Below are 12,303 nucleotides of genomic sequence, written 5' to 3' on the forward strand. Positions count from 1 at the left end.
TCAGCCCTTTAGTGGCACAACAGACTGTCCTCACAATAGACAGCATGCAGCCAGTAAATTAACAGAATAGATGTGTCAGCTGCCTTGGCAGTAGTGTCAGGTAGGATGCTTCGAGTTGCATGTAACAGAGACCCAAACTGCCTAAACAGTAAAGAGTTCAAATAGGCTAACTTTTCAGTTCTAGTTGACAAGGCAAGTTCAAGTGCTATTTGCTCAGGACCCTTTCTTTCAACTTTTCCCTTCTCTGTGCGGTAGTTCTGTCCTAGGCTGCCAGTCAGGGCTGCGTGCTTCCTCTTTGCTTCCAGAGAGAACCCCTCCTCCAAATCATGGCTTGTGTCCTTAGACCAGTTCCATCATCTGCACATCTCAGCCAGTAACTGGAGAGGGAGTGACCCTCACTGATTAGCTCAAGCCACTCAGCCCACCTTCCGGAACTGGGTGCGAGGTCAGTGCCCCCCGTTCTGCAGTGAGGAGGTGCAGTGGCTGACATGGGATGCTGAGCAGATAACCACTGAATATCGGCTGCGATTATAGGCTATGTGTTTTTGAAGTAGCATAGTTCATTTTATATTTGAAAATTAAAAGGAAGAAAGTTCAGAGATGTTTTCAGAAAATGCATTGGTGAAGGGCCTACTTGTGAGTGCTTCTAGTATTGAACTCAGAAAATTAGATGCCTGGCTTTGCTTCACAGCCTATGTGTTAATATAATTACTTACAGAAATTACTTACCACATAAGGTCCTTCCCCCTCAGTGCATTTTTCTGTGTGTAAATGGAAAAGGCTAGAAGTAGATATTTCAAAGATTCTATGACTTTTCCCCACAGAGGTTAAAATAGGAACTTTAGATAGCCCTTTCATAATTGAGAGACTAATAAGAGACACCACTTTTATTTGCACATTTTTTGGAATATAGAAACGTATAGTTTTACGCAGACAGAGGATTTTGCTTTCTTCTATGTTACAAAACTAAAATGCAGAATAATGTAGCTAATTATTGTCACTTTTACTTTTCACGCTGAAAAAAAATTAAACAAGAATTACACCTGTTTGCTTATAAGTACAGAAGCCACGGGTGTATATAACTGTTGATACATTGATTCAGTGATTCTTTCTTGAGTGGTCACTGTGGCAAGAAGCACAAAGACAGACAGTCCCTGCCATCAAGGAACTTGCACGGCCGGAGGAGACAAAAGTGTAGAGCAGCCAAGCACAGGGGCTGTGACAGACACAGTAGTGCTTGTTCTTGTGGGTGAAGTGTCAGTCTCATAATTCATTCTAATAGAGAAGAAGTCTTTTTTCATACTTGAGCTGTTATTGAATAATTTCTTGATTTATTGTATTTGTAGGCTTATGTCCTGTCAATTTTTGAAATATGTCTTATCATGCTATAAAGTGGTATATTTTATTCAGTTTTTTAACTGACAGATCATTGTGTGACATTGAATTTTATCTTTGTTGTGGGTATGTAGGCTTTTGAAATGGTGACTGATGGGAAAGAAGAGCTGTTATCTTTGTGATTTAGAATGACAGGTGTTAGATAACTTCAAGATTCCACTGAAGACTGTGGTAGAGGGAAGAAAGAAGTGTTGATTTTCGTCTGCATTTCTCATTACCAGGGGACCTCATTATGTTATTTCCTATTATTACCCGTCTCTCGGGATCTGTAAAAAGGATTCCTTCAATGGATGCTATCTTCAGTTTTTCTAGTTCCAGGATTCTGTGATATGCTTTGTGTTAACATGAGCTTAACATGTTAATCATAGGTCTGATTAACCTTGAATTTGTAATGGCTGAATGGGGACAGAGCAGCTACTTAGCAGTATAAAATGTCAAACATGTCAGTGAAAAAATGAAAGCAGTTGTTTCTGATTGATTTGCTATGCAGTTGAACACTTTCCTAAAACTAACTCTTGATGTTCTAGTTAGTTACTATATGTAGCCCTAACAAGGCCAAGATTATTTGAGCACTAAGGAACTTGCAACTTCTGATACTGGGGACAAAGTTGTCCTGATTCCCATAAATACTAACATTTCAAGAATCTTTTTCTTTAGCTTTTCATGAGCTTAAAAATCACTGAAGAATGTGGTAGAGGGAGGAGAGAGGAATTGAATCTTCTTTCTTGCTTTTCTATGTTTAAGGCAATCATCAAATGCTTAGAAGATCGAGAATTTTTCATTTTACTTACGTCGTCAGCCTTAATGTCAGAAACAAGTAAGAACAACTTTTTTGAAAAAAATGTTTTCCAGTATGTTTACTTTTATTGTATAAGATCAGCAGCCTGACTTTTCTTGTTCTTCTCATTGTGTGTAGGTTTCGGAGAGGAGCACATGGGTCTGCGTGGGTTGCATCTATTCCATTCATCCCCGTCAGCAGGTGAGGGCACAGGGCTGGCGGTTCACCACCCCTGTGGGCCATTTCTCAGCCCTCATCTTAAACTTTCAGCAGCATGTGACCCTGGTAACTGTGCTGTCCTCTGAAATAACTGTCTTCTTTTATGCTCCCTGGTCAACCCTTCATCTCCTTTCCTGTCTGCTCCGTGCTCAGAGGTCCACCTGCCTGTTGACATTTCTTTCCACTTAGATGTTTCTCACATTCAGCATGTCCAAGTTCTCGAACAGCAGTAGCTAGGAGATGGTTTTATCATAGTCTCCCAGTCAGTAGGACTTCAGGTCCTCACAGAAGCACTTCCCTCTGTCTGGACCATTTGTCTCCTTTCCCCAGTGAGATGATGCTAACCCCCACCCCCCTGCCCCAGGACCAGGAATTACCTGTTAGGGGCAAAAAATATTTCCCCTGCAGTATGTAAATAGATATAGAGTATAATATTGCCCCTGCAGTATGTAAATACATATGCAGTATATCTGTGGTATTAGAATTTCAGAGAGCGTAGGAAACAATGTCTAGAAAGCCTCTGGGTGGGGAGAGGATGAATGAAACGGGAGGAGAAGCACTAAGGAACTCGCCGCTCGCCCCCAGCCCCCAAGTGTGGGTGTAAATAGCGCCGTATTGATGCCCGTCCCGCTCCTCACCCAGGGAGGGCGCCTCGGCTCGTCACCAGTATGGTTTACATTCTTATTTTTATAATTATTTAATGCCTGCCTTTCTTGTATTCTGCTGTATCCCTACTGCCTAGCAGTGTCAGGCACCTAATTAATAAAAAATTTATTTGCTGAGCAAATAAATAAATGAAAGTAAATGAGTCATTTCTTTTTGTCATATGAGGAAATTTCCCTCATTGTTTACACTGTGTATGTTTAAACATAATTTGTATATAGTATTTATAAAGCTACAACCAATACAAAAAAATTTTTTTTATTTCATGTTTTTAAATTATATTCAGCTACTCAAAGCAGAGAACTGCTTTATCTGGCATCTCGGAAATAAACAAAATATTACCATTTATAATAACATAATGGCAATAGCTACTTGCATTTTTCAAGCACTTACTGCGTGAGTATTCTGCCAGGTACAATTGATTTGGCAGCCCTTAAAATAGGTATTTTTACCATGACCGTTTCAAAGATGAGGAAACTGAAACTCAGACTTGCCTGAGGTCAGACAGCTGACTCTGCGCTGGTTTCCAGCTCTGCTCCCACTCTGTTGCCCCGCCCCCCACCCCCCACTCCCCACTGCCGGTGTGCAGGAGCTCTGCCTCTCTTCTTATTTTAGGTATGTGCCACCGCTTGAATGAAAAGCATTGGCTCCTGTACCATTCAGTGCTGAACAGCACAGGATTTCTTTTTGAGTAAACATTGGAGTGTTGTGTTCAATGCTCACAGCCTCTTCTAGTTCATTAAGACACTTTCTGTTTCTGGACATTCAGAAACGTTCAGTGCTGTGGTTTTTTAAGCTGAGTGACTCTTCGCTTAGCAGACTTAAAAAGTTCTTGGATTTCATAATAGCCTGTTACAAATCATTCTGAGCTCTGACTTTCCAAATTCTTGAAATAATGAAACTGTCTAGAGAAATACTACTTTATTGTGAACTGTTAGTGTATAAGAACTGTCATGTTTTATTTTTCCTTGTTACTTTCTAAATAAACTGCAGAAAAAGGAATTTTTATTTTAATGGCTAACCACATTTTCCTATTTATTTATATTTGCCATTCTTTTCCTGATACCTGCTCAAGTACAAAGCTAGGTGTTTTTTAATTTTGCAGTTTTTTTTTTTTTTTAAAGAATGGTATAATTCGTACTTCAGTTTAATAGGCACCAAAGGTCTTTATTATCTGTGGGTTTTTTTATTACTGATAACTTATATTTTCTAGGATTTTATTACCTACTTCTCAGTGACCTGATCTTTTCTCTTTTTTCCCCTTACTGTTTTCCTTTAGGTTATTGATTTGCTGAAAAATTAGCATTTCAGTCAAAAAGTGAGCCAGGGAGAGGAAGTAAAACACAGACTAGTCAGTCTAGTTACATAATATTAAAAAATTTCATTTGATAGAGAAGGTGATGAAATACACACCAATAGTTACCATGAGACTTGGGAGTTACTTGGGATTTACTTTTTTCTAGTTGAATTGGTTTGCATTGTAACTTTTTTTTCTTCCAGTTGTATTGCGTTCTCATAGAACTCACCTACAGCACTGTGTAAGTTTAGGGTTTACAGCATGATGATTTGACTTACATACATCATAAAACAATTACCACAGTAAGTCTAGTGAAAATGCATCAGATCATATAGATACAAAATTACAGGAATAGAAAAAATTCTCCTTGTGATGAGAACTCTATTTACTTTCCTCACAACTTTCAGATATAACCTCAGCAGTGTTAATCATTGTTATTATGTTGTACATTACATCTCTAGTACTTCTTTATCTTATAACTGAAAGTTTGTACCTGTGACTACATTCTTAAGAGAATTTGAAACAGGTCATATAAGGTACAGAAAAGATATACTTTAAAAGCAGAATATGAGAACAGAAAAGTAACTGCCAACTCTAAAAGCTGGTGCATTGGGCTCATACTGGGCTCTCGGTCAGCTTAAACAGAGCCTGCCTTCTCCGTTCTCACCTGGTGATCCCATCCGAGTGACTCTTCTTTGGTTCTGTGTGTGTGTGTTTTCATATATATGGAGATAATATATACTCATTAAGTGCATCCATAAGTCTTCTGTTAATTGTCGTTTAGATTACCATTTGAAACGCTATCATATTTAACCATCCTATCATTCTGTAATCTAAAGCATTTTTTCATGCATGTTTTTTGGGGAAAAAAGAACTTCAAGTTTTTAATACATGTGTATATATTTTAGGGCTGAAAAATTTGGAAGTTGAAGATGACATCTCATTGAAGGTGGTACCTATTCTACCTGCCCTTAATTGTGCCCTGCTAGAAGCAAAGAAATCATTTTCTGAAAAAGGAATCTGTCTAAACACACTAGTAAAGCATAATTTTCAAGAATTGTACAAGGTGGACAAAAATCCTTCAGTGACTGCTGCTTCTCAGGATGGAAGTAAAGAGACCGTGTTCTTTGGCAAAGTGTCCAGTGCTGTTGGCTCGACTCCTACAGCTGAGAAGTGCCCACTACAGTCTTTAACTCAGTTGAAGTCTTATTTTTCAGACCCTGCCGGGTACATCTTGGAGGTGTCTACCGTGTTAGGTTTATTAGCAGAGCGTCCTCAGTCACCTTGTATTTCAGATGGGATTTGTGATGCTGGATTTTCTTTAGTTATGACTCCAGATCCTGAATTTCACGACTCAGAGGCAGAAGTAAGAAAAGAAACGGACACAGAAAAGGATTCTGAAGAGATGGTTAAGGCAAGGCAGGGAGCTCTGGTCCCACTGAGTCCAGCATCAAATCTGAGAGTTCAGCCTAAGAGAAAGGCCAGCACGCTCCCTGTGGTACCAAGTAAAAGGGTGAACTTGTGCCGTCCCTTTCCCAAAAGAACTCCTGCTGGAGCCCACAAGGGTCCAGACTCTCCCACAACTCTCAAGTTAGTCAAAGGACAGTTTCCTCAGAAAAGAAAAAGAGGTAAGTACGGTCTGTGTGGATTTTCAGATAAGCAATTAGTAATAACTGTTGTGTTGTAACCCTGCTCCTGTGTCACCATCTGGACGGTAGCTTGACAGTGTTCGTTAGTTCTTGCCAGGTGACTTCTGTGTGTGCTGAAGCTCACTGATCTAGATAACAGATGAAAACCAAGAAATACAACAAAAGCCCACCCACCAAAAGCTTGTATTTCATTTGTAAAACTACTCACATCATCACTCAGGTATTTACTTACCTGTCTAAGAAATAAGGTCATCCAGTTTCTGAACTGTCCCTGGGCAGATTCAAGTGGAAGAAGGGGGGTCTCCTAAACTCAGGCACACTGAGAGCAAAGGGCAGAAAGTGATAAGGGACAGCCCAGACACATGTAAAGAGGCGGAAAGTGCCTGCACTGTCCAAAACTAGAGCATCCTGGGGCAGAATTTCTAATCCTGTGTGGGTTTGAAAAGTGGTCACCTGGATCCTACTACAGACCTATTAAAACAAGGGCCAGTGGCCTCGAGACATATACACTGAAACAGTTCCACAGGTGGCTTTGTTGCCTCTGAAAGCTGAGTGAGAATCAGATTCCAGAGCCATTTCATGTTAGTCAAATGCACTTCAGTGAACATAGCACGGCAAACAACACGATTTTAGCTTAGAGCCAACTCAGAGTATATGTAGTGTATTTTGTTTAAAACTAGGGAGCTTCTGCTCTGTGACCCCTTAGAGAAGGGGTGAGCACGGCCGTGACTGAGAGCATGTTCTGTCTGGTGCTTCACAGAAAAAATTGGCCAACCCTGTCTATAGTGTTGTGAATTTTAAAATGTTGATGCCTAAAGAAGAAACATCGTAGGTGTGTGGATCCCCAGGATCCCAGATCATTAGGATTCTACCCTGTGCTTTAACACGAAGTTACTTCTGGCTAATTATAGTTTGAGAAACAGAGAGAGAGAGAGTGAGTGAGTGAGTGTGTGTGTGTGTGTGTGTGTGTGTGTGTGTGTGTGTATAGGAGGGTGGTGGAAAGAACAGCATTGTGAAGCAGCAACACACACCCTAGGTTCCCTTACAAATTCCAGGCCAGCCACAGGGGATTTTTCTCCAAATGAACCACTTTGAAGGTATTAACTAAATTATCTATAATTCAACATATATGTTGTTACTGTTTCTCAAGTGTTTTGTTTTGTTTTTTTAAGTCATTATTGGATTTGTTACAATATTGCTTCTTGTTTATGTTCTGGTTTTTTGGCTGTAAGGCATGTGGGATCTTAGCTCCCCGACCAGACCAGGGATGGAACCCACACCCCCTGCATTGGAAGACGAACTCTTTTTTTTTTTGGGGGGTACACCAGGTTCAATCATCTGTTTTTATACACATATCCCCATATTCCCTCCCTTCCTTGACTCCCCCCCCCCTCGAGTCCCCCCCACCCTTCCTGTCCCAGTCCTCTAAGGCATCTGGAAGACGAACTCTTAACCACTGGAACCCCAGGGAAGTCCCTCTCAAGTGCTTTAATTTCATCCACTATAAGAAATATGTTTGTGGGACTTCCCTGGCAGTCCAGTGGTTATGACCCCGTGCTTCCAGTGCAGGAGGCACGGGTTTGGTCCCTGATGGGGAAACTAAGATCCCACATACTGCGCAGCACAGCCAGAATATAAACAACCACCATGTGATTAAACCAGACAAGATGATTAAATAAAATACCACAAAAACTCAAAAAAAAAAAAAGTTTTATATTGTAGTCCAGTACACACAAATTCATACATACTGAAACAAAATTCTCAGGAAACATTTACCCTAACTATGTGTAGTACAATCTGGTATCTCCTGTTTACTTTTCATTTAATGAAGAGTGTGGGTTGCAGCCATTAGGTTTGCTTCATAACACACCTGCGGGTTGTCGCCCATGGTTTGAGAGCTGTGTGACTGAGTGATGCGAGTGAGCAGGGGCCCCGCAGGGTCACCTGGTGCGTGTTTCTCCTTCTCCTCGCAGGACTTGGGTTGTGAGAGATGTTCCCCTCCTGCGCATGCAGATGTTACACTTCCCCCCAGTCTCGATCATCTCATCTTGTTTTCTTTCTCTTCTTAATTTAATCTTAACAGTTTTCCTGCTTGACTTATATTTTGCCTTTTTTTAATGCTGAAAATTTTAGAAATCGTGACTGATATAGAATCAGAAGTCTTATTTCTAAAAACAAATAAAACTGCTGCTTTATTGCCTTTAATAGTTTAGTAGGGAAGAAAATAATTAGACCCAGGGAAATGTACAACATTAAGAGAGTCTAAAAGATTTTTTAAAAAATCACTTATTTCTCTAAACTTCAAAAGAATAAAATGAGATTGGTCTCTTTTCTACATTTCACTAATAACCATCACATTCTTAAACTGTTTAGTATCATGTTTTCTGTTCTCAGTTAGAAATAGTATTTTCTGCATAATGTAGTAGTGAAAGTATTTGCAAATGTTCACATGTGATTATATAGTCAGTGGGGAAAATGTTTTCACAGGGAACATTTATTAACATGTTTTTCTTTAACTCTTAAGAGATTAAAACACTCTATGTGTGATACAGGCAGGTTCCTAGTAGTTTTTTCTCTTCATGTGCCTCCTCCTTTAGCTCTTTCCTTCCTTCCCTATGAGAAGTAAAACTGAGTATTTTGTGAGAGAAATGAGTGATTATAATAGATCTATAGGAAGTTAAGTCAGATGAGGACTTTCTTAAGTGCACCTTCCTCTGTCTTCTCTTGAGAGGTGGTTTTTCAGGGGTGTGAAGGCTCTGATAGTCAGGTGTCGTGAAGGAAAATGTGTTACATGGCTCTTTGTGAACCTACAGTCTCTTCTGTGCAGTGTGGTCATGGTTTCACCAAGTCGCATTGTGGGAGCTGTGTCGCTTTCTTGTAAATTGAATTATCTGCCACCCAGGGCTGTGAACCAGCATATTCAGCCTTACCTGCCACATCAGTCAGCAAAGATTATGGAATTTTTTTAAGAAATTGTCATGCCTTTGTTTTTATAGTTATTACTCTGATATTTTTCTTCTAATCCTTATGGCAATATAGACCAGCACTTAATTAGCAAGTTCATAGTTTTGTATGAGAGCTTTTAACTCTTGCTTTGCTAAAAAAAACTTTTAATGAAATACCTCAAATTTTATATTTTATTCCCCATTACTAAAGTCCCCCCACCAACAAAAGAAATCAAAGGAAAGCTTTGCTGATAAATATGTGAGCCCCCTACCCCTTAAAAAATGGTGTCTTTTCTGCATAAGGTGCTGAAGTGCTGACTGCACAGTTTGTACAGACAACCAAATTGAATAGGAAAAACCAAGAAGCTCCTATTTCTAAAGATGTTCCAGTGGCAACGAGTGCTAAAAGGGCAAGGAAACGAGAGACCTCTCCCGTCAAAACTGTGCCGAGGGCTAAGCCACCTGTGAAGAAACCTCCACAGAAACAGAGGGTAAATATAGTAAAAGGCAATCAGAATCCCAGAATCAGAAAGCAGCCACAGCCTGGTAAGAAATACTCTTCCTGTACATTTCACACCACAACACAGACTAATCGAGCTCGCAGGACAGTGTATGGGACAGTGTAGGATCAGTTGGAAGCTGTCACGTTCTTGCTCTCTTCTTTAGTTCAGACACAGACAGGATGAAGCACTTGGTTTCCTGTTGTGAATAAATTAGGAAGGTGCAAAGATTCATGCCTTCACTAAATAGATCCTGCTTTTCAGTTTGCAGAAAGCCTGAACATGAACTGTTTACCAGAGTTAAAGTACAAATGGCCTTTTTTAGGACTAAATTCACAAGCAAGTAGCATCTGGCAGTATTTTTCTGGACCATAATCGGTTATAAAAAGAAGATTGGAAGTTTGTCCAGAGGGAACTGTAAAGAGGTGGTTCACAGCAGTCAGTAATCCAGAATCCTGTATTTGGTTTTAAAAGGCATCAAATTAATTTTAAGAGTAGTTTTAGTTTTCTCCTACATTTGTGGATGTGACTAAGGAAGTCTCCTGTGAGCAGCATCTGACCACCCTAGTTCTGTGCTCCACCTGCTGGAGCCTCCCGTTACTGGAAAGCGCCCTCTCACCGCGACTCTGCCCCTCCCCGCAAAGCTGCACGTCCCTCTTCACGCCCAGCCCTCTGAGTGCAGTGCAGGCCCGCCAAGCTGCAAAGTCGTCTGTACATTTTACAGTATCTTCAGTATTGAGTCCTGTTGTGTTGTATGTGTGCTGGTGGTGTTTGTTGTTTAGAAAAACCTTCAGTTCCTCATACCTTTTTTGTATTTCTATCAGTTTTTTGTCTCATCTCACGATTCTGTCTTCTCTCTTATCTACTTTAGATTTTTAAAAAACCTCAAATTTAGTGGTGTTCAGGGAAAGAAACTCTTGTCTTGTTGGGGTGATGGTATTACAAATGAGCTTGGTTTTTTTTTTCTCAGCTTTTTTTGGTGTTTTTTTGTTTTGTTTTGTTTTTTAATTTTTTCAGCCACGCCTCACGGCATGTGGAATCTCAGTTCCCCGTCCAGGGATTGAACCCGCGCCCCCAGCCGTGGAAGCGCGGAGTCTTAACCACTGGACCGCCAGGGAAGTCCCTTTCCTCAGTTTCTTTACTGTTGTTTATGACTGAAGATTTTCTGAAAGCTCATCAGTCATATCACTGTACAACCTGAAGAGAGTTGTACCCCGCACCGACTCTGCTTGTCTTCCCAGGCAGCTTTGAGGTAGTCTTCCCCACGGGGCCATGTTTCTCTCCTGCCCTTTCCCAGTGCGTGCCTTCCCTGCCAGGCTCACAGTGCCACCCCGCACGCACCACACCTGTTGTCACTGCCGTGCAGTCCCCTCTGCTCAGCTGAGTCCATGTGGGGCAGTTCCTGATGCTCTGATCTGCACTCGTGTCTTCTTTTCTTTCATTTCTTTCTGGGTTTTGAGAAGGTTAGAGAGTTAAACGCATGCTGTTCTCCACTCCCCCGTGTGTCTTGGTTCCATCCTCTAGTCAGTTTGTCGGCAGGGTGAGCACAGACACACACACGATGCGCTGTGCTCCCAGCCTGGTCCGCAGGCGTCCTTGTGCTGAGTGGGCTTCCAGGTACTTGCAGGCTAATCGATTCATGCAGGAGGAGTGCACCTGGGCACTGGCAGAAAAGTGAGCCCAGAGAATGAAGTTTTCAGAGCACGTATTCAGAAATGGGCTGATTTGTATTGCAAATGTCTGTATATATTGTGCAGCCACATTCCAAGTTAAAATTTTAAGATTACCACCTTTTAAATAATGTGTTAGTTTTTCTCTTATTTCTGAATCACCCATACTAATCTGCTTCATTTCTTTTACTTGAAATATCAGAGTTTAAGAAGGCTTAATCATTTTGTTTTTGAAACTAATGGTTTTCTGTCCTTTTTAAAGTGTTCAGTATAGTTTTTATTTACTGAACTCTTTATATTTTTTATAATTTATTTGGCACCATCTTTTCTGTATTTCTTAAAAGAGACAGAATTGAAAATCTCTAATAAGTCAGTAATTAAATGATTTACCTGAAATGACATGTATTTATTAAAATGGACCCTTTCTCTTGATCTAGTACAATGTTCTCTATATTAGACCTTCCTCATAGTAATAGTGTGAGAGCCATGGTATGAAAGGATAGAATGAACTTAGAGTCAGCAAACACAGCAGACCCTAAAATGAACTTCGTGTTTCCAGCATACCCAAGGGGCTCATGAGATGACTCTCTTTGGGTCACTTTCTCCAGCCTCACCCCCCGTGCTATGATATTTTAAATATGCACTGGGCAGTGGTTGATTAATTTTACCCTGCTCGCCGTGCACATGGTCTTGTCTCCATGTTTGGTGAACTCAGGCCAGCGTTTTCTCTGTAAGTGTATTGTCACTGGCCTTGCAGACAGGCGAGTATTTTACCTCAGACCTGCTGCTGCTGATTATAAAGAGGAGTACAGCTGGTTTTTCTGTCCATCCAGCACCTGCTGCAGGGACTCACTGCCCAGTATTGTGAACTTTGTCCTTCGTGATAACCGCAGTGAAGAAATCTGAGTCAAAGTCCTGAGAAGGCGAAGGAGCCACCTGAGAATGTCACTTTTCTGACCGCCAGCAAATGGGTAGATTTGACTACCTGCTGTAAAGGAGAATTTTCAGTAGATGAGGAGATTTGCTTTTTTGCAGAGAGAGTAGAGAGGAAATGTTTTTAATACAGAAACTGAAGTTTTAAAACTTGAAATTAATTGGCAATTCCGAATATTCTTATGACTTTTTTCATTTTTTTATTCATAACATAACATAATTAAGCATCAATGTGGTTAAAAATCATCTCTATT

General features: G+C 40.6%; 1 protein-coding gene across 8 annotated transcripts in view; it reads left to right on the forward strand.

Annotated features, from left to right (window-relative positions):
- Positions 1-12,303, forward strand: part of TASOR2 (transcription activation suppressor family member 2) — a 61,231-nt gene that overhangs the window by 29,952 nt on the left and 18,976 nt on the right. For 7 of the 8 annotated variants that reach the window (XM_057733768.1, XM_057733771.1, XM_057733770.1 and 4 more), the window contains 4 exons: positions 2,140-2,212; positions 2,312-2,374; positions 5,261-5,980; positions 9,250-9,492. In XM_057733768.1, coding sequence (XP_057589751.1) covers positions 2,140-2,212; positions 2,312-2,374; positions 5,261-5,980; positions 9,250-9,492 — 1,099 coding nt within the window. The remainder of the gene's footprint in view (positions 1-2,139; positions 2,213-2,311; positions 2,375-5,260; positions 5,981-9,249; positions 9,493-12,303) is intronic. The other variant, XM_057733769.1, reaches the window with a different exon arrangement.

The sequence above is a fragment of the Hippopotamus amphibius genome, chromosome 4 (assembly GCF_030028045.1).
Source record: "Hippopotamus amphibius kiboko isolate mHipAmp2 chromosome 4, mHipAmp2.hap2, whole genome shotgun sequence".
NCBI classification, from domain to species: Eukaryota; Metazoa; Chordata; class Mammalia; order Artiodactyla; family Hippopotamidae; genus Hippopotamus; species Hippopotamus amphibius.